The sequence below is a fragment of the Mauremys reevesii genome, linkage group 2, assembly GCF_016161935.1.
Source record: "Mauremys reevesii isolate NIE-2019 linkage group 2, ASM1616193v1, whole genome shotgun sequence".
In the NCBI taxonomy this organism is placed as follows: domain Eukaryota; kingdom Metazoa; phylum Chordata; order Testudines; family Geoemydidae; genus Mauremys; species Mauremys reevesii.
Genome location: NC_052624.1, coordinates 67,445,676 through 67,473,487, shown reverse-complemented (window position 1 = coordinate 67,473,487; position 27,812 = coordinate 67,445,676). Strand labels below are relative to the sequence as shown.

Sequence of the window (27,812 nt, the reverse complement as noted above, 5' to 3'; positions counted from 1 at the left end):
ATATTTGTGTCAGACAGTAGATCAAAGACAGATTTGATCCTTAACACCAAGAGAAATTTGGCAAGACAAGCATTAGTGATACTGTGTCTGATGACTTCTTGTCTGGACATTGTGCCTTAGGGCTCAGCTTCATGCCAGGCAACTGATGCTTTGCCTAGCAGAACAGTGGAACCAGTGAAGGGACTTGCTGAAAAGGCATGTCATAATCCCTCTCAAGGAAATCTTCCTTAACTTGGTGGACAATATCGTGCAACTTTCAGGAGCCCCTTTACTGGAACCAAACTGGAGAATTACCACAGCAGATGGTCAAGGCTCATGTGTTCTCAAAATCTGTAGAAGGAAAAGTAAGTCCTTCTGCAGAAAGGAACATACAATTTTTGGATGCTCAAAGCAGTCTTTAATTCACTAATAGCTTAAAGGACTCTCCTGTTTGACAAATCATTTGTACCAATAAAAAATCATGTCATACCTGAAAAAAGATGATGGAACCAGTTATTTGAAAGTCAGTAAGTAACTCAGAGGTATCCTATCCTCCTAAGAACAGAACTGTCACAGGTAAATGCAGTTCATCTAGCAAGAAGATTGAATGGAAAAGAGAATTAGATAAGGCAAAGATAAAAAGATAAAGAATGCTCAGTTTTTCAATGTCTTCACAGAATAGTCTGTGGAGACTCCAGACTTTGACATCAGGTGCCCCATGTCTTCTGCTTGTACAGGTGTCTGCTAGCTCTAGCAATAGATGTGTTCTCAGTACCCTTCACCTGCAGTTTCCTGATTGTTTGCTTTTTTCCCTTTGATTCCTGAAGACCTGAGAGCACCATGCAAGCAAACAGCAAATTTGATCTTATTGCTTAATAGAGTTGCCTTTGAGAGCCAGGGTTGCTGATCTGAAATGGATATTAGCTCAAGCACCTTTCCTTATCCATATCCTCCTTTTTGTGGGGTGCCCTGCTGGAAGCCAGCCCAGAGACTCAATAGTTTGTTACAGTTACTGGAAGGTGAACACTGAAGTCAAGTATTCTCGGATGAAGTAATGTAGACTCTACTTTTAGAAACACAAGATCATTTTCATTCAGTGAGATAAAGCTAGGAACATGTCTTCTATTGCCACTATTTTAGTTATTTTCAGATTTTATCCAAGTTGATTTCAGGAAGGGTCTAATCAGCAGCACACTTATATCTCAAGCCTTTGCTGCTGGAAGCCTTTATACAGACTTTTTAGGTAGTGGACAATAATTTCAAGATTGACTCTTGATCTTTTGTTGTCTCAATTGGTGCTCAACTTGAGACATTTTAAAAGGGAAGGGGGGTGACTTTCAAAGGGTGGGTGCTCACCACTTTCTGAAAATCATCTCTTTTTAAGGGGACTCAAGTGAGGCACCCAAAAACTAAGACAACAAAAATCACTAGTCCCTTTTTGAGAACAGCTGTGAGTGTCCTTTGGATTTCTGCCATTTCCAGTTTCCCCATTTCTTGTGAATTGGTATGTGTGAATTAGCATTTCCCACCTACCCTTTTATTTTTTTATTATTAATTTTATTTTTGAGCCTTTAGACTCTGGATATGAGACTGGTATCTTGGAAAGCAGACTTTTTTTTTTTCTCAGCTTTATTTATATCCATCAGGAGAGTGGGCGATTGCTTCTCTGTCATGTAAATTTCCAATCTTCACATTACAAGATGACAGAGCAGTGCAAGAATCTGTAGTTCATTCTTATTTTTCATTCTACACTTCAGTCTTTTTTTTTTCTTTTTTACCAAAATAAGAGGTTGTGGCAGTCCTCGTTATAATGGAGGCAATTTTCAGTTCTCTCTGTACCGAGACAAATCCTTTAGAAGCAGTGGAAAAGGGGGAGGAGCTAGTCTAAATTACTTATATGATGTAGAAGGGGTGCAGAGGGCAAGGGTCGTATTTTATTTTTTTGAAAGCCTCATTTTAATCATTTTTAGGACAGCCTTTATGCAATTTTAATTTATATGACCAGCACTTGCTATACAGATCACCATAGTTCTCATGACCTTGGCAACAGTGTGGGATCAAATCTTCATCCAGATTCACTGACAAAGGCACAGACAGTCTTCTCACTATCAGGGATGTATCTCTGTCCATCTAATTTTTTCTACAACATATTTATAGTGGTCATGACAAAGCAAATTCCTATGTCACTCATATTTCAAGGTAATAAAGAGTCTTAAAGGGGTGTGTGTGTTAACCAGCCCATTTTAACATTCCATATCCTAAAAACAACTCATGGTGTCTAGATATTTTGCAGTTGTAATTCTGGTTTTAATTTAAGTGTCAGAGAATTATCATCTGTATGTCAGTGCATCAGGCACCAGGTTGCATCTTCCAAGTGTGTGGAATGGCATAATCTCAAATTATGTGTAAACTCTTGGCATGGACTGTCTCTGACTATGTATTTACCTGATTGGGGCCTATATGCACAACTGTAGTTTTAATTAAATAATATTTAAACAGGAGCTTAAAATAACTTCTGAGATCTCAGTCTGCACTCAGACTATGTTGTTTGAGATTTCTACCACTATTATTTCATTGATCCAAGCAGCTTCCTTACCGTCATCCACTGTTGGTGGCTTTTGTTCATCATAAAGTTCCTTTGGGTAAAGCATATATTCTACATTGAGATATGCACGGTTCCTTCTCTTCTAATAATTCCCCCCACCCCCCAATCCAGAGCTGTACTCTGTTCTTAAATTCAGCATCATTTAAACTTTATCTGGGGACTGAAACAGAGATTCACAGTTTGTATATTTGTTAGGCAGATTATAGTGGTGGTAGCAAAGTATCCTGCCTTGCCAAATACCTAGGGATCTAAAGTGGTGAATTTATGGAAGTGAAAATATATAGAACTCTAAAAGTTTGGTTTAAAAAAAATTGGAGCCAGTCCTTTGACAGATTGTTCAGTAAATTTTCATTTTATTGAGAATTATAAAAAAGGTGCTTAACGCTTCTGTGCCATTAATATAATACATTAAAAGGTTACTGTCAAGATTAGTGTTTCAGTTCTGAAAATTGACTGTAGGGGTTTATGGGCAGCTCTATTCATATTCTGCTTGGAAGATAAGACATCTTACTTTCCACTTGACAAAATCATTACATTGTTATAAGGCTTTATGTTGAAGAGCTTGATAAATGGCAAAACATAAATAAAACTCCATTGAAAAGGGAGTGAATTATACGTGCTCCATTTATGGTAAACCAAATTTAACAGATGCAGATTATGTGCAAGACAAGGTTGTGAAAATAGCCAGTGTCAAAACAGTACAGAATTGAACTTGTTTAGTGTTCAGTTTGCAATGTCTGCTATCAGTACAGTACTCCATTTCAAAAGCATACATTCCTTCCTACAGAAAAAATGCAGATTCCTTAGTTGAAATTAATTAGCATTCAGAAACCAGATAGCATGTTTTTGGGTATTCATGAGATCTCTGTTTGAAAAAATGTTTTTAACTTGTAGAAATGTGTTGCAACACACAGATGGGAAGAAAAAGAAAAAAAAATCTCTTTAGCAAGCACTGTGTGTAAAAGGAATATTACATTTTGCACGCTCCTGATTACCCTATATAAACAGTTTTTGACATCTGTCTTTATAGTTTGCGAGGAGAGGAAGACTTTGTTAAAAGAACCATTTTTATACAGCAGTCACCATTTCAGTCTTGCTTTACCTGTATTATGAAAGCAGATGGTCTGCATGTCTTTTGAATATTTATAACTATCAAAAACAATCTCTTGCTATTCACCCTTAGGCTTATGAGATGTCAGGACTGTTCTGGTTGAAAAAAAAATCATCTTGGGTGTTTACAGAAAGAGGATTACATTAAGCTGAAATGACTATACATTTTCCAGTTTAATATTTGTCCATCAGCTGTTTAATCGTATTTAGATAATTGTGTAAATAAGTTGTTGCAGCCCTTGCCCCCTCCACTGATAGAGCTTGAAAGCTTTAAACACCGATGAGCCAGTTTCATAAATGCTTCTCTCTCTTCTCTCCTTCCCTCCCTCCCCCCCGCCCCCGCGCCGCTTCAGTTAAACAATTAGAAAGGCCTACATAAGTTTTGGTTATGATACCACTTTGCGAAGGAAATTTCATACAAAAAAATCCTTAATATCTAGCTTAAAATGCTGTAAGGGAACTGTTGTCTCTGGTACCCTCTGCTAAGTCTGTTAGCATGTATTTGTTCTGTGCAAATACTGCATCCCAAATACCCTTTGATGAGGTGGTTTTCTGTGCTTCAGTCTTGTTATGTAAGAGTAATTTTAAGGTTATTATTGGGGAAGTTTTGGGATTGTGGGGCTTAAGTGTTTTTGACTGGAAGCTGAGCAATCACTGATAACAGATTTTGCTGTGGATGGTTGATTTGGCAGGAAAGCATGAACAGTTTTGGTTTGGATGATTGAATTAACCTGATTAACATTGTTTTTGTTGTTTTGCAAAAAGGACAGCAATACATTTTTAGTCATAACTGACCAGTTTTTTACCTGGTTGGTAAGCAGTGTTACAAGAAACAGTGAAGGAATACTTCCCAGAAAGTACCTACAGTGGCAGCTGAAATGACCAGAGAGAATCAAACATAATATTCCTTCTGTTGCCTAGTGAAACACATCAGATATTGGAATCCAACATAATAATGTAAAAGGTGACTGACACTGGCATCTTTTCTTTTTTCTTCTTCTTTTTTTTTTCAAAGTGATGGACATATTAAAAAAAAACTTACTTTCTAAAGAGTGCTTGAAACTTCTTGAACACCTCATGCCTATTTATCATATCTGTGATATTTAACCTTTTGAGGGGATGATATTCAGTTTTTAAAACTACATTCTAAGGAAACCTAAGCTGAACTTGAGAACCAATTTTATCCCTGTTCCACCACAATTACGGAAGACCTAATTGTAAACAGTGTATCTGGCTGAAAAAGAAAGCTCAGGCTGCGACAGATGGTATCCTTCCAGAGTACTGGTGTTTCTGTCAAGGTGGCACCATTTCAGATCAGATCTTCATCAGACTCTCAAAACAGAACTGCAAGTACTGTACATGTACTTGTAGGACTTGTGTGTGTGTGAGAGACTTTGGATCCTAAAGCAACTTGATCCAAAGAATAAGGTTGTGGGAGGTTCTCTTAGATTTTGAGATCTACGGCCAACTTATACAGTTTATCAATTTTCTTTCACAGAAAGTGTGAAAGCTGTGGCCAGATCATGGGTGAGTACTGTGATGCATTTGAATATGTCTGAGATTTATTCAGGCTGCACGTTGTGCTAGCTCATCTTCCCTGTTTTTGGGAAGCATCGACAGCTATAGCCTGTACGTAGGGTATATCTGGATAAGGAATTTTAAATGGTACAGTCATGGACCATGAGACAATCAAGTTTAACACTTGTGGACTGTTTGATCATGGAGGAATAAAAGGCACCAACAAAGAGTTGGAGGGCTTTTTGCATGTAGTGTAGCCTGTGGTTGAGAGAGAGAGTAACCTCAGTATGCCTAAGATCAAGATTCTGGTTTCCTCAAGAATGTTGGGAATATCTTCCAAGACAGAGAGAGACACCATGAGCCTCTGAAAACAATGGTACAGGCAGATCAAGAATAGAAACAATGAAGAAAAGATTTGGTGAAGGTACTTGGTGGGTTACCAAGATATGAACATTTTACTAGACTTGTAAAACTGTTGCCTTAAGTGAATTAGCAAATGAACCACAGTAGCTTGCATGTTTGTGTGAAATGTTCTTGAAGAGCCCACTGTTAAAGAGGGACTTTCAGACTGGGAATACTTCAGGTACAACTACATTGTTCATGTCTTTCACTGTTTCCCTTGCCAATCTTGCTAATTCTTAGATATGTGGGGTGAAATTGTGGTCCCACTGAAGTCAGTGGGAGTTTTACCGCTAACCTCAAAGGGACCAGGATTTTACCCATGTTGTTTACACAGGCTGAGTCAAAACTCCTATCAGTTCCTTCTGTTTGGTCCTACAGTGAAGTCACAGTGCTGAACAGATGATATCCTATTTCTTTGGTAACAGACTGTGATGTCATAAACACAGGATTATAACTTGAAGTTGAATGATATTTAAGTGGAGATGAGGATTTCAAATCTTAGGCAGACATCTTTAATAATAGCAGGAGGCACACAAACTATTATTAAATTTTATTGTATCATGGGAAAAAAAGAGATGAGAAGAGATCAGAAATGAGCCAGATTTTCAAAAATTAAAATCTAAATTTCACCTGCAAAATATGCATGTGTACACACAAATGGTCAAGTTGGCTATGCAGTTGCCAATTTTGCATGTACAGAGGCAGGTTTTACATGCACAATAACCTGTTCATTTATTCAAATATATTGCAGCTGCGACTCATGGTTGGTTTTTTGTTGTTGTTGTTGTTGTTTTTTTTTATATTGTCATGTGCACCAGCTGTCGCCCATGGGGAGTGGCCAGATCTATAAGGGAACGTAAAATCACAATTTTATTAGTATCAGACATCACTGATCTTGTCGTTGTACTGGAAATAAAAATTGGATTCAGTTAAGCTTAGTTTAAGATGATTCAGTCTGTAGATAGTGATCTGTCAAGATTTCCTTATACTGTTTAATAGATTTCTAGTTCATTTGAAAAACACTGGGTTAATGTAAAGGAATAGTAAGCACTTAAAGATTATATATTTTTGGTGGTTAATGGAAAAAATGTGAAGATGGCTATAAGGTAGTACTTGATATGTTCATTACAGGACTTCTATAGTAGGGTTTCCATATTTTGCCTTATTAACATGTCAGCATAACTGTTCTGGGATCTAAGAAATTCACATATTACTGAACAGCATGTTATAAAATGAATGCTTACAATGGAGTCCAGTAGAATCAATAATCAAGATAACACTGTGTTAGATCAGGAATAGTTTGTAATAGACAGACTTGGAGGAGTATTTACTGCCTTTGTCCCCAAACTGGCTTTGCTAGTGATTATTACAATTCATATAACAAAGGCCCCATGCTGTATGTTGATTTCACCATAGCACAAATATAATGAAATGTTATATGCAGGCTAGCAAAGGAAACTTAATAATCAGGGCTTTGTCTTCTAGAGAGTCATTGTGTTCTAAATATGCTGGACAATTCCTTTAGTTATGCTAATAGTAGTTATTTTCCGCATTAAATACTATTGAAATTCATCAGTCTATTGGAATTGCATTCACTGATTTTTGTTGTTGATCACACATCCTATCACAAAAATATATTGCCTATATTGAGTGTAATTTTTAACTTGCAACAGTGCATCAGTGTGCAAAACAATCTTGATTGATTTGTGAGACAGCACTTTATTGAAAGGTTTTATAAATGGTTACTTTGGTTAAAAATTGGCACCTCTTTCTATCGAACCAACTTGTTTCTAAAGATATCCTTAAATTTTAATAATTTTAAAATGTTTTGTATTCTTGAGCATATTTTATGATTAATCTGCAGTCCTAGAATTAAGCACTTAATAGCACAGTACCTAGAGTTGAAGCTGACAATGAGAGTGTTTCTCAAAGTTGTTCCCTACGAACAGTTTAAGTTTGGTTAAGAAGAGTGCATCCACTCTTGTGCGGCATTGTTTAAACCACTCTTCTGCAGCCCAGAAGACCTCATTCTAGATTAAATTTGCCCCCATGATTGTCTGGGTTCTGGGCTGCATACAGGTGACATGAAGGGAATGGGCATATCCTTAGCAGTGTTGTTTGGACCTAGGATGGGTCAATTTCAATTGAAAGCAGTAGTACTACTAATAAATGACACTTTCTGAATTTAGGATTTCAATTTTTCATCTCTTGAAACAACACCTCATCTCTAGTGGTCTAAGATTCTTAGAGTTGATAACTTTATTCTTTTCTCAGTGGATTTGTTTTTTGTTCTCATTTACAATGTATCTGGTATATGATTTTAAGCTTGATTAATGGATTTAAAGAAATTGAAGCTCTGGGCAAAAGGATTAAAAATGCAGTATGATGCTCAGACTCTAAAAATATTATGGTTTCAACAATTGAAATAATTTCTGTTTCTCAATTTGTGCTGCTATGTGTTACAGATGATTTTTTTCCCCCTTTTCATGCAGAGTATGATTTCTTCCATTGTGAACAGCACTTACTATGCAAATGTCTCAGCAGCAAAATGTCAGGAATTTGGAAGGTGGTATAAACATTTCAAGAAGGCAAAAGATATGATGGGTAAGCAAAAAAGTTGCAGTGGTGGTGGCTATATACCATTACACATGTGTCTAGGTCTGTCACAGTCCTATAAGAAGGTAGAGTTCTTCAAGATCAATGTAGAATGCTTTTTTTTTTTTTATGAGGGCGTGGGGAGTATGCATATAATGAGAGAATTAATGTCAATAAATATTTGTTGTTAAACCAACCAAACTGACTTGGCTTGTCTGACATGCAGGAAATTAGAATAAGATATAAAGTTGTCATTTTGTAAATCTGAGGCCTACCACGGCCCAGAATAATTTCTTTAAAAAATGTAAATTTGTGGATTTTTTTCTAAAATAGTAAATTTAAATTTTAAAGAAACAAGTCTGTAGTTACTGTAACAAATTCTAGTCTGGTCTCCATCACTCTCCTCCTAAAGAAGCTTATGAATTAACAAATGAACTGTATCTTGCTGTAACTTCTGGGTACTTCTGTAACTTCAGTCCATTATGACAAGGGCCTTGTTATAGCTATTGGGACAAGTTTTTGCTGATTACAGTAAGGCTATAGTGTGCATGTATATTATAGGATTATAATAAATTAGTTGGTGAGGTATATTAATTTAATGTGTTTATAAATGTCTTTCACAGTTTGTTTTTTAAATCCAATTAATATAAGTGTGGGCATTTTACATCCACTTCTACATAATAATTTTCAAACTGTTTTTGGAATGAAGAAAATGGAGTCTAATTTGGTTTGAATTTTGAGCATGTTCTAGCTTTTAGTATTTAAAGCAAAACCATTCATCTACCAAAACAGGTTCCTTGCCTTTTATAGCTTAAGGCAGTAATGAAGACAATGCATCACTTTTGTGGTAATTGCTTGAATTACTGTTCCAAGTGAATGGCACACTTGGGTTGATCTCTGCTTTCAGTTAGTGAAAACAGAAGGCTGCTTTCCTTAAACTTGTTTGTAGCTTCTGTGTAATGTTAACTTCAGCAATGTCAGATTTTTCTGTAAGTTTAAAGTCTAAAGCTGTTTTCCCCTCTGAGGTCCGTATTAAGGCTTGAGCCAAAGCCCACTGAGATCCGTGGAAAGACTTATACTGATGTCAGTGGGCCTGATCCTTGTGCCAATCTCCCCACTGCACAGAAGGGGGGTTGGCCATCTCCACAGAGTATGCAAGCCAGGGGTAATGGGAATCCCATTACCGGAAATTGTAATACAGCTAAAAAGTCCACACAACATCTCCTCAAAAATCCTAGTAGCTGATGAAACTAGAGAGGGGCTCCATGATGAGAGGAAGCTGTGGGTCCTCACCAGAGTTTGGAGGCATGGGGCCTCTTTGTAGAAGAACCCTGTCTTTCCTCTGCCCTTGACAGTGTGAGGGGATTCTGTGTGAGGGAATCCATGGACAGATTTCTTCCTACAGACTCCCCTCTGGTAGGAGGATGATCTGCTGAATAATTGTTAATGAGGAACATTAGTTACTGTGAACATCGTAGATATGTTTTTCTCTCTTCTCATAAACCGGGATTTGTTTCTTACACTATTTTTATTTTAGGAATATTGCCAGTAAATGAAACACATTTGAACAAAGAGCTATTCCAAATAAATCTGGTTTAAAGGAGCCCTGTCAGATCAAACTTGACCAAAAGTTTGATTTGGGGGTCGGGGAGATGCTTAATAAAACCTAAAGGAGTCTTAATCTAACCTGGACTGTTCCAGTACTACATATGCGCTCTGCTCAACTATAAGGGAGTCTAAATTGTCCACAGAGATGCTGGAAGTTAGAATAAAAGGTGTGATTAGTCAGAGGGAGTGTCTGGGGAAGGTGCCAGTAAAAAAAAAAAAAAAAGTGTAGCTGTGCTTCAAGCCACTAAAACAATGATACATGGGAGGCTATAAGATAAAGCAGCCTGTCTTCCTTCCCTACCCCCAGTCTCTCTCACATCCAGATCCTTGAGCATGGCTGAAGAGTAGCTCAGGAGTGAGCAAGGTAAAGGTTGCCTTTGTCCACTCCTGATCCTGCATGCCAGTACGGTCCAACAGCAAAATGTAACATGAATTATTCTAGTTTCTAACAGGCCATAGGATTGATACTGCAACGAGGAATTAGCAGCATACAGGGATGTCTAGATTGTATGCCCTTCTCCATCCCATCTGGGAACTGTAGATATAGTAAGGAAGATTCTGCAGGAGTTAAAGTTCATGGATGCAACACAAGCAGCCAGTGGGTCCATGTGCCAGAGTGAGGTTGCTCCCCAGTAACGGCCACTACTAGGCTTTGCATGTCTGCACCTAGAGTTGTGCACACTCATGCTTCCCGAGGGACCTCCCTGAATTCCTGTAGAGCCGGGTAGCACTGCTCACCATTCCCTCTTCTGTGCTCCCGTTCTTCGCTTTGTCTAGTTTTTGCTTCCGGATCTTGGGCCCTTGGTTATTGACAATGCGTTAGACCAGCGGTGGGGAACCTTTTTTTCCTATCTCGGGCCATTGACCCCCAGAAAAAATCAATTGCAGGCCACACACAAGTAAAAAGCAACTTAAATTACAGGTTTTTTTAGAGAGAGAAATATAAAAAGTTCAACTCATCCGCCTCAGGGGGGCACAAAGGCACAGGGCTTCCCCCTGCGGCGGGGGGAGCTGGATGAAATTAAGCAACTGGCCCCATCCAGCCTGCAGGCAATAGGTTCCCCCATCCCCCTGCTTTAGACCCATATTACTGTGTATCCTCACTGCAAACGTGGCTTTTTTGTTGTTTGTTTTGTTTGTTTTTTAATTTGATGGCTGTTACATTCCCCTTATCCATACCTTCAAGAAAGGATCCTCCCTCACCATACTTAGACCAGATGAGACAGGTTTTTACTGAATCCCCACTAGTTCATCCTAGGTACTACTGTCTGTATGTGCCATGCATGTGTGTTCGTTCGTTCTTTTTAATGCACTGCACCATCCTTGGAAGGCCAGAAATGTAAGGTTACACAGGAATGGTGTTGCTATGAAACTTCTTATGGGATTTACAATACAGTAAGCCCGAATCTAAATTAAGCGGCCTTCTTCTAAAAAGTGTTTTACTATTTTCAGTTAATCTATACTGGTGTTTTGTCTAACTAAATGTTTCTTTTCTATTCTAGTTGAAATGGATAGTCTTTCTGAACTATCCCAACAAGGTGCCAACCATGTCAACTTTGGTCAGCAACCAGTCCCAGGGAACACAGCTGAACAGCCTCCGTCCCCTGTTCAGCTTTCTCATAGCAGTCAGCCATCTGTTCGGACCCCACTCCCAAACCTGCACCCTGGACTTGTATCAACTCCTATTAGCCCTCAGTTGGTAAATCAGCAGCTGGTAATGGCCCAGTTGCTGAACCAGCAGTATGCAGTGAACAGACTTCTAGCCCAGCAGTCCTTAAACCAACAGTACTTGAACCACCCTCCTCCCGTCAGTAGATCCATGAACAAGCCGTTGGAGCCACAGGTCTCAACCAACACAGAGGTGTCTTCCGAAATCTACCAGTGGGTGCGTGATGAATTGAAACGAGCAGGAATTTCACAGGCAGTATTTGCACGTGTGGCTTTTAACAGAACTCAGGTCAGACTTTTTTTTTTTTTTAATGCAAGAGTCTGTTCTTTTCAATATTTGCCACCATTTCCATCTCTCCCCTTGTTCATTTCCTCCCCACTTGCCTTCTATGAAGGAGCCATCAGTACTGGCTTGCGCTAGTACATCTGTGTCTAAGTTGACATGGTAGATAAACCTTAAGTTATCCACAGTGTGTGGAAATTCTCACCATTCTTAAACAGCTTTAATTGTTCCTCTCTCGTTCTAGCTGCTATTCTTGGATGTGTAGTAATTTCCAAAAGGAGAGAAACCAAGCAGCTCTAACCAGAGCCACGCTCAAGGCCACTCACCGAATCCCTTTCTATGTTGTAAAGATGCAGCTGTGCAATTAACGCTGTCTCTGTCTCACATCATGCGTATGTGTATGCTGAACAGACTAACCGCAACACAGTGCAGACTGTGCTGCTCCATATCCCGAATGTATTCTCAAACTCTGTTTTATCATTAGCTATACTTAACCTCCACAGCACCCAACTGGCTGTTACTATTTTCTTTTCCTGCTAAGATTTGCTGTGTGATTACTACCAAAATTTTAAACACGTCTCGACTAAAAGATTATAATAAAAATTATATATCAATTTGGCTTTTTGATTTTTAGATCTCCCACTCTTCCATATGTCTACTTTTTTAAAATTAAATTTCATGTTAAAAGATTATTTTTTGCTGAGTACCAGTGTTCAGACAAGAGTGTATACTGCAGCTGTCAAATGCAGTAAAACCTTTAGCTCTAGCAAAGCTGATACAACACTAATGTGTTAGCTTTTGACACTTGATTTAGAAGCTAATGCTACTATAACTTATTCTTCTATAGGATTTTAACTTAATGCCATGCCACGTGAAATGTAATGAAGAAACACTATGAAAGAAATGCCAATATATCTAATAAGCATAAGAAAAAATAAAAAATATAATTTTTAACTTAAGGTAAAGTGATTCTTAATATGAAATATGGAAAAAAAGGCTTGGAATTCTGAAAATTTAAAACTTAGTGGGAAGGTATCTGACCAGTGTGTAATTTACCAATTACACCTCTACTCTGATATAACGCGACCCGATATAACACGAATTCAGATAGAACGCGGTAAAGCTGTGCTCCAGGGAGAAGGGCTGCGCACTCGGGCAGATCAAAGCAAGTTCGATATAATGCGGTTTCACCTATAATGGGGTAAGATTTTTGGGATCCCAAGGACAGCGTTATATCGGGGTAGAGTTGTATGTTTTGAGTAAAGTACATTTCTTGAAACTTTTTTGCTGTAACTTTCCTTCTTGTATAATTTAAGACGGAAAAAGACATTACACTTTAAATTCACTAACATTAGGTTTATATCAATGCACCATTTCCCATCATTATGAATTAGGAAAATAACTCCTTTAGCTGAGAGAAAATATAGCTTCTGTGTTGTATGTTGTGATTTCTGTATAAGGTTGTAGTTTTCCTTAAACATGAATCCTTAGATCCTTACCAGTAGTTGAGGTTTTTAGGATTGGGTCTCTTACACATTATTTCAGTGGGACTAGTGTATCTGAGTAGGATCAGGCTATATGACAGTTGAGATGTGTGAATAAATATACATGTGTGGGTTTTGGTTGTGCTTTTACTTAACACACTTGCAGTATTTAACATTTCTGATTATTGGCACTATTTCCTATTGAAATAAATAATAGCTTCCAGTTATGATGGCCTGGGGCTGCCATCTTGCCTACAAGTAAAGCTGAGCAAATAATTCAGAGAATAATTTATTTAGCAGATTTTGCCTCTTTCTGTTTGAATCGTGCATGAGCAGCTTGAGACCTCCACCCCTCAAAAATAGTTTGTTTCCAAAATTTGCTAGCTAATTTTTTCTCAGTTTAGTCTGTAGATTGTGTATACGAATGCATTCTTAGTATTTGATATTTAAAATTCAAGTTGGAATTGGTTAATTTTGATTGAACACCTAGCTCATATAGTACCGTATATTTCTATTTTGCTATTGGATTTGTGTAATCTTGGAATTGGGTTCCAATGCAAATACACTCACAAATTAGGAATTTGTTTCTTTAAAATTTACTGTTTCCAGGAATATTGTTACCAATAAACTCATTAGGATATACTCAAAAAATGGTCCAAAATGAGAGAAAACACTGTCAAAGTGAACTTGTTTTAAAAAGTCAAATGAAGAGAGATGCAATCTCTTCTCCCTCTCGTCCCGCCCCCCAGCCAACATTCACCCAGCTTTGCTTGAGTGAATGAACAGTAGTTGCCCTTGGAATCTTTACAAATTGCCTTAACTAATTAGTTAAATACTTGCCATTACATTACCTGTGTATTTACAATATTCATGGTATTGGATCTGGAAAAGGTAGAGAACAAGATAGAAATAATGCAGATGCTGAGGGAACCTTAGACCCCAATCTTGCAGAGAGATACACAAGCCTTACCTTGTGCCCCTGCAAAGCCCAATTGAAGTCAATGGTGCTTCACACATAAATACTGTTAGCTAAGGCCCCAATCTTGCAAGTTATCTTGGGTAAAACAAACAAGTTTAAGGGTCGCTGCTGCATTTAATGTCTACATTGTGTATATAAACCCGTATTTTATAGATAAGCATATTTATTTTTAATCAGTGTATTCAGAATATATCTCCTTTAACCAGATTTAGGGGAAGAACTTTATGATGCATTACATCTTTCAGAGGTTATTTCTGAATACAATGTATGTACAATACAATATAGTACAATGTACATGTAATATTTATTTTTATTTTTCAATAGTGCAAAGTGAAAATGTTTGTTTAAATCCAGCTACTATATTCTGAGTTTAAAAACTAACCCAGGCTTAACTGTGACATGTTTAAAAACTGTCATAGGTATATTTGAGCCTTTCTCTGAAACAGTCCAGGGACCATATTATGCCATCAGTTTTTTAAGCAGAAGACTTCACTGGAATCGGTTAAACTGTGTAAAAACTAATAGTCTGATATGGCCCCAGATGAAAGAAGAAACTTGATTTTTAGTATAAAAGTTAAAGAAGGAAATGACTTATACACTGAGAGCAATGAAGCATAACAGTCTGGCGTTCAAGATGAGCTTCAGTTTTGGTTAAAGGTGCTGGTGTAGGTGTCAGCACTTCTTATCTTACAGACTTTAACTCTGTCACTATTACATTGTGATACTGATTATAAATATGCTTTAGGAAAAAAAAATTTCCTAATTACTTCAGTGGTTGGTCAACACTTGGCTCCATTTTTCTGAGGAAATTTTTTTCAGGAAAAAATTCTTCTTAGATTAGAACTGCTGGTGCTAGGTCCTAATCCATAGGAGAGAGGAATTTGGTAAAATTTAAAAAAACCAAAACAAGCAGATGTAAACTATCTGAACGTTATTTTTAGAAGACAGTGTTGTGAGTTTTTTTTACTTACAGAAATTGACAAGATGCTTTTAATTTTCTCTTGATAATCAAATAAAACTTTTTTCAAACTTCAAAGTAGGTACATATGTAGTTCTCAGTTAGGAATACATGTCTGGCCAAGTGCAAAAAGAGAATAGTTGAGAAATCTATAACTGAGTGAAAATTAGCATACTTTGCATATGCAGTACATCATTTGCCTTCCTGATTTAAAGTACCGTATGAGAGTGGAACCTTCCCCCCCACCCTCCTCCCCTGTTGCTGAACATTCCCAGATGTCCTGTAAGGTGGGCTTCAGTGCACAGTGAGTCTAAGGCTAGGTCTACACTGGGCGGGTGGGGAGACGCAGAGTTGACCTAAGATGCGCAACTTCAGCTACGCGAATAGCGTATCTTAGGTCGATTTACCTGGCCGTGAGGACGGCGGCGAGTCAACCGCTGCCGCTCCCCCCTCGACTCCGCTTCCGTCTCTCACCACAGTAGAGTTCCGTAGTTGACAGCAGAGCTATCGGGGATCGATTTTTATCGCGTCTAGTGTAGACGCGATAAAAATATCGATCCCCATTAGATCGATCACTACCCACGGATCCAGTAGGTAGTGTAGACATACCCTAAGGTTCTAGTGATTGCGTTGCTAGGAACCCCTGTGAAGGGAATGTGGAAAAGAAGCAGTTGCTATTCCAGCCCAGTGGCTGAGAGAGAGGTAGATTACATCACCTTGGTTCCTCTTTGTAGTGCCCCATGCTAAGTTCGTTTAGCCAAGATTTGTGTGAATTTCACCCCAAGTGTGGCTATCCAGATATATGCACATGGATAGCCACACTAAAATAAACCAAGCTATGTTTCAGTTACGAGCTGTAAATGAATGGATTGTATTCAGACTTTTTTTCATCTAAATTCATTGCATCATGCAGATAACACACATTTGTATAGTGAGAACATCCCACTGAAATACATGCTGGGCACAGCTAAGGAGGGCGAGATGAAGAGGAGCCAGCCAGTTGTGATTCCCTGAACCTTGCAGGGGTGGAGTAGTTTAGAGAAGTCTCAGGTCTATAACAGTCATAAGGGGCTGCCCACTAGCTAGGGGTTGCTGGAATGCAGTGCACTTTGGCCATACCCTTTATTTTTGGGGACAAGGAGTGGCATAGGGTAGCTGCACAGGCATTATACCATGTCTGTATGGATGGGAGGCTGTCTGCCCTGCTTTTTCCTTTTCAAAAGTGTACCCACCCAGAACCAATCACAAGTAGTAAATGTGAAGAGTAGTGCACAATCATTTCAATAGTCTTATTTAAAAAACATTGCAAAAAATGCAGTACGTTTGCAACGCTACACACACACAAGTTGGTCAAGTCAAAGGTTAGGTTCCCATAAACAAGCCAGACACATTTCGCTTTAAGGCATACGTTGAACCATGTGTATAGTACAGCAATCAGTACTATGTACATTTCAAGCAAGGAGCTATTAGTCATGGTCATGGTTCAAACCATAACTTTGGGTTTCCTTTTTGTTTACACTTTACCATAACATATGTTGCATAAACTCTGGTTTGCAGTCACCTTGGTTCAACAAAAACACATTGTTCTCACCTACCAATGCTCTTTGCCTAAAGAGAGGCTTGATTTGCTGCTTTTTGCTATGTCTGAATGTAGATATTTTCTTTTTCTGAACAGAAAGTGACAATTTGATTTCTGAACATATCTGAATGTTTTTGATGGATACCTTCTCTTCCTCCCCTCCATTCAACCCATGTATATTTTGTTTAAAATATCGGCTTTTATTGTGCCATTCATTCGTTTGTCTTTTAGTTTTTAAATGGTAGAGTACAACCAAAAATATGTGAAAGCTTCTGGATATTTAAGACTATGCACATACTAATTCTGGGCAATTACTGTTTTAAAGGAAGAACATTTGGGTGCAGTAAAGTGCAGACTATCATTTTAAAACAAAATCTGAAGTTTACACTGATCACCTTGCTAGGCTTTTTTTTTCTTTTTTTATTTTGTCTTTGGCACACTTTATTTTCCAGTAAAATGAAGAATGAAGATGGATTATTCAAAATTGATAACAGTAATGGACCATCATGTAATGTTTTATTGAATTTGAGTTCTGTAAATTATGTGGTGGAGGGAAATTTGCCTGCTTAAGTATAACCGAAATTGCCACTGTGTTCATATAATTCTTCATAGTGTAATTTAAGAAAAAGCACACTATCCATATCACTATTGAATAAAAGGTAAAAAGGTGCTATTACACTATCATGACAGCTCTCCTCTTGCTACTAAGCGACATAGATAAATGTGTCTGCTTATAACTTACTTGGCAGGAATCCAAACTTGTGGGTGGAGCTTGCAAATAATCTTCCACCTGGACATGTGATTTAAACACAATGTAATGGAGACAGATAGCACTCAAGGATATTCTACATATTTTGGGGAGGTTTCAGCAAATCACATTTTTCTTCTGGAAGCTTTGAAGTTCCGTGAGGCTGATAAAATCTATTTGAATCAGTGATTACGTTCAAAGAGGAGACGAACTGGGGGCCAGACAGGCAATGTTTTTGTTCACATTGGCAGACACTTTCATTTATCTCCCATTTTAAAGAATTCATAATTAGCTTTTGAAAGCACTGATAATATTTATTGAACATTTTTGTGCAATTACTAATGAATTATACTTGTGATGACTTGTAAACTTTTTTTTAAAATGAGGCTTGGTGGTGTCTTAAAAAAATTTGTTTCCACTGAAGGGGGAAATGGGACTTTCAGGCTGACAGATTGAAGCTGAACATGCAAAACTGCATTTAGTCTTCATGCAGCCTGAAGTATAATATCAGGAGAGCACACTACAAATTGTATCTTGGCAAATCACTTTAAATCTGGTTATAAGTGGATGGTAAATCTGTCAGTGTCAGTATTAGACAGGGTGCTAGGTTTGATGTACGGTATGCTCTTTGGGATTTACCTGTGTATATTTTGTCATACAATTTTTAGCTGAATTTTAGTGCTCAGAAAAGTGAAGGACTAGCAGTACCAGCCAAAGCTACGTATTGCAGGCAGATACTGCTATAGTACTTCCCAGTTCTGTTAGTGCCCCTTGTGCGGTCACCTGTATTCATGTATGTGCTGGAACTTTCACTCTCAATTCATTAGAACCCCTACTCATGTCAACTGAGTGATTTCACAGCTTATGGTGAAAGCCAGGTATACGCTTAAAACTTTTGTGAATATAATAATGTTGATTTAGGGATGTGGTTTTTTTTTAAATTACATTTCTAACCAACAAAAGCCCTAGAGTTTATGCCAGCTTATAGTTTATTTCGTTCAAGGAACTGGTGTAAGTTATACCAGCAAAAGCTTTCTTTTTGTGCCATTTTAAGTTGACTGCATTGGGAGAGTTTGCTGATTATAGCTAGACTGAGAAACCTTTCCTAAGTCTAAAACTTGCTGTTTTGTCATCCATATCTCTTCATTAGTTCATCTTCTCCAATCAAATGACCCCTTGTTGATAGTGGTTATCAGCAGTGGCTCTCTTCCTGCCCCCCCGGCTAATTAACTGGTGTTATAAATGCTTTGCTTTTTATCCTGTGTATACTCCTTTCAGCACTGCTACAAAAAGCACACATGAGATCATATTCCGGCATATCTCAAACACACTTTCTATAACTGTGCTGAAAAATAGCTTTGTCTACCCTACAAATAGCAGTTAAACCTTTCTGAACAATTATTGGAAAATTAGAGGGACCCATTGCTAACTAGCATTCTTAGCACTGGGTCATTTTTCTAGCATCCAGAGATCTAGTAAATAGGTAGATAAGTATGATTTTTGAAAATTATTGCCAAAAGTAAGCGTGTTTTGACTCCGAACATTTTTTAAAAAGACTAATTTCCAATGCTCTCCATAACATCTCTGCATGTAACTCAACTATTCTATGCTGGTTCACTTCTTGAGCAGAAACTACCAAATTGTGCCCTGAATCATCACTACTTGCAAGAAAGCCCACAGGAGAGGTGGGGTAGGGATGAAGAAAATTCCATGAGGTTTGTCCTCCAAATTATTCCTTGGGGTTGGGGCTCTAGGTATGGGTTTGCATTCTCCCCCCCCCCAGTTAATTAGGGGTTTTACTAACACTTCCTGTGAATAATGGGGGATGCAATCAAGGGTCAGGTAACTGTAAAGGTGCACAGACATTCTCTGCACCAACCTGTTTCTACACACCCTCTTTTTCCCGCCAAACCATGCATTTTGTCAGTGTAATTTCCTTCATACTCCATTTAGTATTGATTATGATTATTCCTTTAGTTATTTTGGGGGGAGGTGTAAATGCTGACATATAATAAATATGGGCCTTAATCAATTAAGTAGTGCTTTAGGAGTGTTGTCTGTTAATCTACTCAGATTAGTTTTCAAATATCACTTATTTTCAAAGTGCTGCTTGAGTTTCTAGAAATGGCTTTCCATTACTACAGATTGAACTGATGCTTCTCTGCAGTCTTTGTCTACCCGGCATGAGAACTACACAATCTAGTGCTGCTGTACTATGTGGATTTCATTTATTCTTAACTTCTTGCAATTGTCTGACTGTGAAAGATTTCATGGCAAGTTAAGCCAGTAAAAGGAAGGCGACCAATTAGGCAGATTCAGTTTATGTTGTATGTAAAGCAGATGCTTAATAAAATTAAGAATACAATTGAGGCTCTCTTCTCCACTACCTACATTGTCATTAATATATTCCTATGCAGTGTGAATGCCTTTGACTGTTCATGTTCTAAACATAATGGAAAAGAAAAAGGAATGATTAGCAAAGGATTTGCAGAGCACGTTTTACAAAAGATTGCACAGCCTAACTCTTCAGCATTCTTTTTTGCTACAGGGCTTGCTCTCAGAAATCCTCCGAAAGGAAGAGGACCCCAAGACCGCCTCACAGTCTTTACTGGTAAACCTTCGGGCTATGCAGAATTTCTTGCAGCTGCCAGAAGCCGAACGAGATCGAATTTACCAGGACGAAAGGGAAAGGAGCTTGAATGCAGCCTCTGCTATGGGCCCAGCACCTCTAATAAGCACACCGCCTAGCCGTCCTCCACAAGTAAACCACTTTCTCAGTCTTTCAGATCTGGTCCTTGCGCCTTCTTAATGTCCCACTGACAACCTCTATTTTAAAAAAAGAAAAAAGCTTCTCAATACAATTATGTTAAAATCCTAGTCAAATCACTAACTTCAGTGCACACCAAAAATTAAGTTTGGGAAAAATAAACTCTATTTGTTAAAAATCTTCACTTCACATCACAGCAGAAATAGTATATTTTCCTCTAACTTTAAAATAATGTAATGTTAGTAATATATTCATAGCTAAAGAGTTACTTTTGTGGTACCAGTTATGAATCATGGATTTGATTTGGTCCATTTATTTTGTAACTATTGGTCTGCATTAAATGTAACAGCTTAAATAGGTACTATAAAGATTTAGGGCCCAGTTCTGGTCCTACTGACTTCAGTGGGAGCAGGAGCAGACCCGTGGTTCCTCTCCTACCACTGAGCAGGTAGTATTGCCTCATCAAGAACCTGATCAGAGGTCCTTAATACAGAGATGGGTTCAAGTAGCTGAAAAATGGGGGGAAATTTCCTCAAAACATTCCTGAAATTTTCTCTTCAGGTCAACATTTTTACATTTTCCAACTTTCCAATTATTTTTACCACTGTGAACCTTTATGTCCATGTGGAGTCCCTTCAATGACGCCCAGGTAGGCATAAGTGTCTTTTCCCCGCTGGATCTTTCTGAAAGATTGGGGCCCTAAGGCAACATCCTTAAGTCTTTACTCAACCCTTAGTCAAGTGAAACAGCTGCTCACTTCTCTGAAATCCAGTGGGCTCACTTGCTCAAATGAGTGTTCCTCGTGTGAGGATCTGTCAGACTGGGCAACAGAGACCTAATTGTGAATTCTCAGCAACTGTAAAAAGGAATCAATGGTAGTTTGGGGGAGTACAGGATTGGGCCCTAGGAATGTGCTGGTTACTCTGCAAAAGAAAAACTGTCTTTGTGTTGAAATATTATTAAGAAATATTGCATGTCTGCTGACATGTTCTGTGTTGCTCTAGCTCAAAGTTGTACCACTGCTACAATAGCGCCACACACAAAAATGTGCACTACTATACAAATATCTGTGGGAAACATATGATGCATACACCAAAATAATTGTATTGAATAGGGCTTTGGGTCCTGGGAATTCTGTTTGCGTAGATGACTATTGAAGGGTTATAATACTGATCAGGATCATACACACACTGATTGCTGTGTGCAGTACACATTTTGAATATAGTTCACTTAATGAAGACTATTTTTGTAAAAATTTTAGCTAATGAATACTAAAAATCCTGATTAATAACACATTTGTAGAAAAGGATGGAGCAGAGGTAGCTTCTGAGCTGCTGTAATGCATTGCATGAGAAAGGGAAATTTCTGTACCAGAACGGAACAGACTGTGCTAATGGTCTATTTTTGTTGTCATTAATTAAGTTTAGTCTGTGAAGGTCCCTATAGATACCATTAAAGATAAAGGGTGAGGGTCACTATTTACATAGTAATGTTTTAGTGGAAGAATAGTTAAATACAGATAACTGTTAAAATAACATCTGAGTTTGGTTTAATATCCCTGCCTGCCCCCCAGAAGCCAAGTAATTCAGAGTTAAGGCAGGCTCTCCATTTTTAACTTATCCCCTTATACCAAGGTCATGCCACTCTGTTTCCCGTGGTCTTGGACCATTTGGTGATCTAAGAAATCAGGTTAACTGCAATACTGACAGTCAGAATGTTAAGTCAAAGAAAGGGTCAGCCTTAACTCTGAATTTGCCTTCTGATTTAAACTCACATAAACAACCTAATGCATTCTAAAGAAGTTTTTTTTTGCATTTGTTTTTATCTTTCAAAAAGCTTGTATATAATTCTGTGAGGACAACATGTAGTATTAATCACCAAGTTATTCTTACAACCATATTCAGTATCTATCTATGCTGAGTAAGTTACTGAGTATACTAACATGTTACATTAATTCCCATTGAAAAAGTCATTTTAAAACAGCCAATTCCAAGTAGAAGTAGCACACAGTTTAAAAAAGAAAGGGGGGAGGGGGAAGGCTGCTCCCCCAGATTAATATTTGTGTCTTGTAAAACTGATCAAAAGACAGTTTCCTAAATGCAGTATTTTAATTTGCTATACTATAAAATAGGCTAGGATTTTACCTAAGAGAGAGACGTGGTCTAGTGATCAAGACAGAAATGTCTGAGTTCTGATTCTGGGTGCTACTAACTCCCTCTTGGGTAACTTTCATTCTCTGCCTCAGTTTGCCCATCTGTAAGTATACATAGCCATATGGGGATGTCCTGTATCTTAACTTCAAAAATGAAAAGTCCTAAATAATCAGTATGTATTTTTCCTGTTTGTTAGTTACACTGGAAAATAGTAAAAATCCTATAAATTGTAGGGGAAATAATTCATAGTAGTATAAATGCTGGAATTATGATGCCTCTATTAGATGGATCATAACAGTGACCTCAATATTTATCATCAGAAGAATTTTTGTCCAGTTTTTATTTGTCACTAAATAAAACCCAATGAAATTAATAATATCCTACCTATTCCATATTTATAAGTTATAGTCTAGCAAAATGAAGTTCACTATATAATTACAAAGTTAAGTTTGCTCATTCAGCAATGAACATCTTGGATTATTGTTTAAAGACAAAATGGACCATTTAGCCTGACAACATACTTACACAACAGCAAACATATTTTGATACTAAATTTTAAGACCAGTAAGATTTGAAACAATTAAGATATGAAACCATGAAATGGGGAGCTAATATGCCACCCAAGAAGGTTTATTTTGCAATTGAAAGTTTATCTGTTTGGGACGGATGTGAAAATAAACATCCGGAAAAGGATCTCTTGTGTTGCCAACTGGCAGCCAGACAGTAGAGCAGACTTAACCATTAGTGGCCAAACTCACTGGGTGTGTGAATTGTGCACAAAATTGCATGCAAAAATCCAATCGGGACCCTGGTGTTCTAATGGTAACACAGCAGCTCACCAAGTGCAAACCCTGATCCTTGAGTTAGGAAGAGCTGTGCTGAGTTTCTCACTCATACAGCATGCTCACTAGTTACTACTGAGCTAATGTATCTGGATTGTTTCCACTTCTTCCTTGAAAACCTGTAAGGAGCTCTTCTGCCTCTTACCCCTGCTCTTCCTCCTCCAGTAAATAACCTCCCTACCCCCAATACTCAACATCAGACTCTTGAAGATTACCTGGGGCTTAAGTTGGGTCAAAAGCTACAGATGCTATCTGCCATGTAGCCTGACTGAACCAAAGGAGGCAAAGCACATTTAAGAGCTTGCAATGGAGAGTTGTTCACTGGCCACATCCTGGGGTGAAAGCTTATGCTCACGCAGGTGGTGATATTAATTAATATTCTCCCACAACAGTGGGGCTTACTGGGTGTCACTGAGAGTGCGACCCCATTGGACAAAGTGCTGTACATACACATAATAAAAGGGTCTTTGTCCAAGGGAGATGACCTGCTGAAGTTCACAGAAGAGATCTCTGGCAGAGCAGGGAATAGAACCTAGGCCTCCTGAGTCCCAGTCCAGTGGCCTGTCCACAGCACCATATTGATTCACAAAAAATAAAATGCTCCTCAAATGAGTACCCTTGCTTTACTACTCATTTTCAGACCTGTCCATCACACATTCCCTGGTCCTAGGAGCATGTCTTCACTAGCCACATTAAAGCACTACTGTGGCAGCTTTTTAACATGGCTGTGTAGCACAGCTCTGGGATAGAGCTCTCCCAGCACTATTTTAAAAAAAACAAAAACCCACCTCCATGAGGGGAGCACTGTCTATACTGCCATGTTACAGCGCTGACACTTGCAGCACTCGGGGGGTGTTTTTTCACACCCGAGTGAGAAAGTTGCAGCACTGTAAAGTGGCAGTGGAAGAAACAACCATGCACCATCTTGAAAGTGTGTGTGTGGTGGGGGGTGGGGGTGAGAATTAGGCAATTCTAACCCAAGCCTAAGGGATAAGCATCTAATGAGAAATAAGTTGCCTGGAAATGGAGGCATGGAGGGGTAGCAACAGACACACCCATTGTTAATTATTTTCAGTGGATATACTTCATTCACTGCTGATCAGCTAGGGAGGAACTCCCCATCCTGATCAGTGTCATGGTATGTAGGGGTATGTTCCTTCCTTGGACTGGAGGCTTCTTGAGTGGCTACCTCATTCCTGTTCCCTAGTGCCCCTAAAAGAATGACCACTAGGATTCAGGACCTTTTTGCTACCTCTCACAGGCTGGCTTCCAAACCAGAGCTGAGAAAGTGGGAGCATGATAATTTCAAGCCAGAGACCCTATACATTTCTACCCCAGCTGACTGTCGTGTGTCGTGTGGCTGTTCTGAACTGCAGGTTTTCCTTTGCAGAATGTTTGTTTGAGCCACCCTGCAGTCATTAGGGAGTGGGTACTTCCCTCTCAAAACAGAATAATCTCTGTCGCTGCAGGGAGCCCAGAAACCCCGAAAAACTTCTAGTCAATCAGATGGGATCTTTTTTGGCCAGACGCTGCCATCCCATCAGCATATGTGAAACTGAGCATATGCAGATCAAGCGCAAAGTATAATCTACAAGGCCAGCGTTTTCAAAAGTGCCCACAGATTTTATGTGACTCAATGTTTTGGGTGCTTTAGCTTGAGAAACCTTTGTATTTAATTTTTTTTCCCAGACGTGATGAGTACTCCCAGCTCCTATGGATTTCAGCTGAAGTTATGATTCCTTCATACTTGTGAAAATCAGGCCAAAAGCTGTCTCAACTTGAGCACCAAAAATTGAATGCCATTCTTTGTAGTATTGTTGTAGCTGTTTTGGTCTCAGGAAAAGAGAAACTCATAGGTGGTGAGGTAATTTTTTTAAATTATTATTATTGGAACAACTTCTTTTGTTGAAAGAGACAAGCTTTCCAGGTTCACAGAGCTCTTCACATCTGGAGAAGGAAAACTGTGTTCAAGCTAAATACACAGTGGGACAGATTAAGCATAAGGGGTTCACATGTTGTAGGAGACCATTTAAAAAAGTTGGCAGTTAACACTTCTGCGGTGGTAAGACAATGGAGAGTTAGTAGGCAGCAGGGTGTTACAAGTTGTTGCAATGGGCCATAAAACCAATGTCTCTGTTAAATCCATGGTGTCTAGCGTCAACAGAGTTGTGAATTTAATTTCTCAGGCTTGCATCAAATGCCCCAATAACAACTATGGGTGAAACCAGACAATCACTGTGCTCTTTAATGAAACACACACACACTCTCTCTCTCTCTCTCTCAGTGACCCGTTAAGGAACACCTTTCACAAAGCGGTCACTCAATATCTGACCTCTCACAGTCCTTGTCCTCAAAGAAAACCTGCAGGACACCTTCAAAAGACCAGCCTAAGAACTTAAATTCACAACTCTACTGCACACTAAAAACCATGGACTTAACAGGGACACTGGGTTTATGGCCTGTTACAGCAACTTGTGATCCACTCCGCTGCCTACTAGCCATCTATTGCTTTACACTTAACAATCTGTCCCACCTCGTATTTACCTTGAACACTCTGGTTTCCTTCTCCAGACCTGAAGAAGAGTTCTGTGAGGCTCGAAAGCTTGTCCCTTCCACCAGCAGAAGTTGGTCCAATAGAAGATATTACCTTGCCCACTCTTTAAACTTGAAACGCTGAACAGGATACAGTTTTTCTAGTTGTTAGAGAAAGGTGGACCTGAATTTCAGGAGGCACGGGATACCTTCCATTTCCATTAACTTCAGTGCATCCTGTGGGCGCTAAGCATGCCAGAAAAAATCAGGCCACATTTAACGATCGGTGAAACTTACACTTTTTGGCCCATCTTTAAATAAAAAATGATCTATCTGATTTACATTGATAACCTTTGTGCCAAGTTTCATTTTTATTAAAATCAAAATGGACAAAATATTGAATGAAACCCTCTACCCCTACAAAAACCACCATGGAGGAGAATTAATGGAAACACTGACACTTAACTATAACTCTGCTTCCAGGCGCCACTATAATAATGATGTAGTAAACCTTGTCCTGATAAAAGCAGTTCTGAAAGCAACTGCATTTATTATACCTCCTGTGCTATTTCCAGAGCAGACCTGAAAAGTAGTTTGTTTTGCCTGGAATGAACTACTTCATGAATTTTAATGTACGATGTAATATTAAAAGCTAAACCAGGATTAAAGAAGTTTTTTTCCCCCTAAGCTAAAACAGTACTTATGTGAATGTGTTATAAAAGATTTTTGTTTTGATTTTTTTTTCCTGGGGGTGGGGGGGATTCCATATTGGTGAAAACCTGTCCAGATTGGTTACTCCATCACCACCTTGTGCTTTGTTTAGGAAAAGTGAATGATTCCAGAACTTCTCATGACTGTAATCAATCTCATGTGATGAGATATGTATCTGGGCAGACTAGCTGGGAAGGATGGTGTTTTTTTTCCAAATATTTTTGAAATGACTAATGTGGGGGGAGAAGGAGGCTAGTCTTATGATATTAAACATTGTGGTAAAATATTTTTCACCCTCATCAAGTTTAAGCATAATTTGGTTACCATTTAAAAATGATTAGCTGATATTTAGTGACATTAAATTTATCTTGATCTTTTCTTTTTAAAAAAAGTGGAAGTTGTGGATAGTTTATAAACGCTTATTCCAAACTCTTCCCCTTCCCCAACACATCACATTCCCCCCCCCCCCAGAATGAAAGGGGTTGCGCCTTGAGTACAGGTCCAACTCCAGCACAAAAGCTTATCTCAAAAAAGAGCTGAATCTAATGAAACCTTTCTCTTCTGAATAGATTTATAGAATGTCACACTTGAAGATTAGACTAGAAGGTTGCTATATACATTATGAAATATTTTTTCTATATGAATATCCTCCAAAAGGTTAATTGACAGTGTTACTTAGTATTCATCAGATCAGAGAAGACCAATGGTCCAGCTATAGTCTACACCTGATGTTTCAAGAGAAGTTGTTCGGGGGGCAGGCGAACATTTTTTGCACTTGACAAATTATGCAACTTTGGAGGGATGAGGGTGTTGGGGGATAAAATTTCTCTCCAGCCCCAAAGATTGATCATTTTATACCCAGAAGTGTCGTGTTTGCTTTCTCCTGACATTGATTTGGGCTAATATAATATTTTAGTTGTCTGTCAATGGATCAAGTGCCTAATAATAGAGAATAAAGTCCACTGAAGTTAATGGAAGTCTTTCCGTTGACTTCAGTGGGCCTTGGTTCAAGCCCATAGTCAGTATTGTGCTGCACCAACATAAAGACAGGCACAGTCTATCTGTTAGCATTAGGGTTTTCAATAGCTCCTATCACTGTAGTATTAAGCATTAATTCATGTATCCATCTACATCCTATATTTCCCTCAGGTTTTGCTGGGGGTTCTTTTGTGGCAGTACACTCCACTGATTGAGTAGTATCCTAAAACACCAATACACTAGGTAGCCGCCTTTAGAGGTGGGGGTAGCAGCCAGCCAGCATGCTGCAGAACAGCGGAAATTGTGACCTAGA

The 27,812-nt window shown here is 38.5% G+C and overlaps 1 protein-coding gene across 15 annotated transcripts in view; it reads left to right on the top strand.

The window, feature by feature from the left end:
- The window catches only part of SATB1 (SATB homeobox 1), a 104,369-nt gene that overhangs the window by 42,690 nt on the left and 33,867 nt on the right, over positions 1-27,812 (top strand). For all 15 annotated transcript variants that reach the window (XM_039527248.1, XM_039527260.1, XM_039527251.1 and 12 more), the window contains 3 exons: positions 8,107-8,218; positions 11,320-11,774; positions 20,065-20,277. In XM_039527248.1, coding sequence (XP_039383182.1) covers positions 8,107-8,218; positions 11,320-11,774; positions 20,065-20,277 — 780 coding nt within the window. The remainder of the gene's footprint in view (positions 1-8,106; positions 8,219-11,319; positions 11,775-20,064; positions 20,278-27,812) is intronic.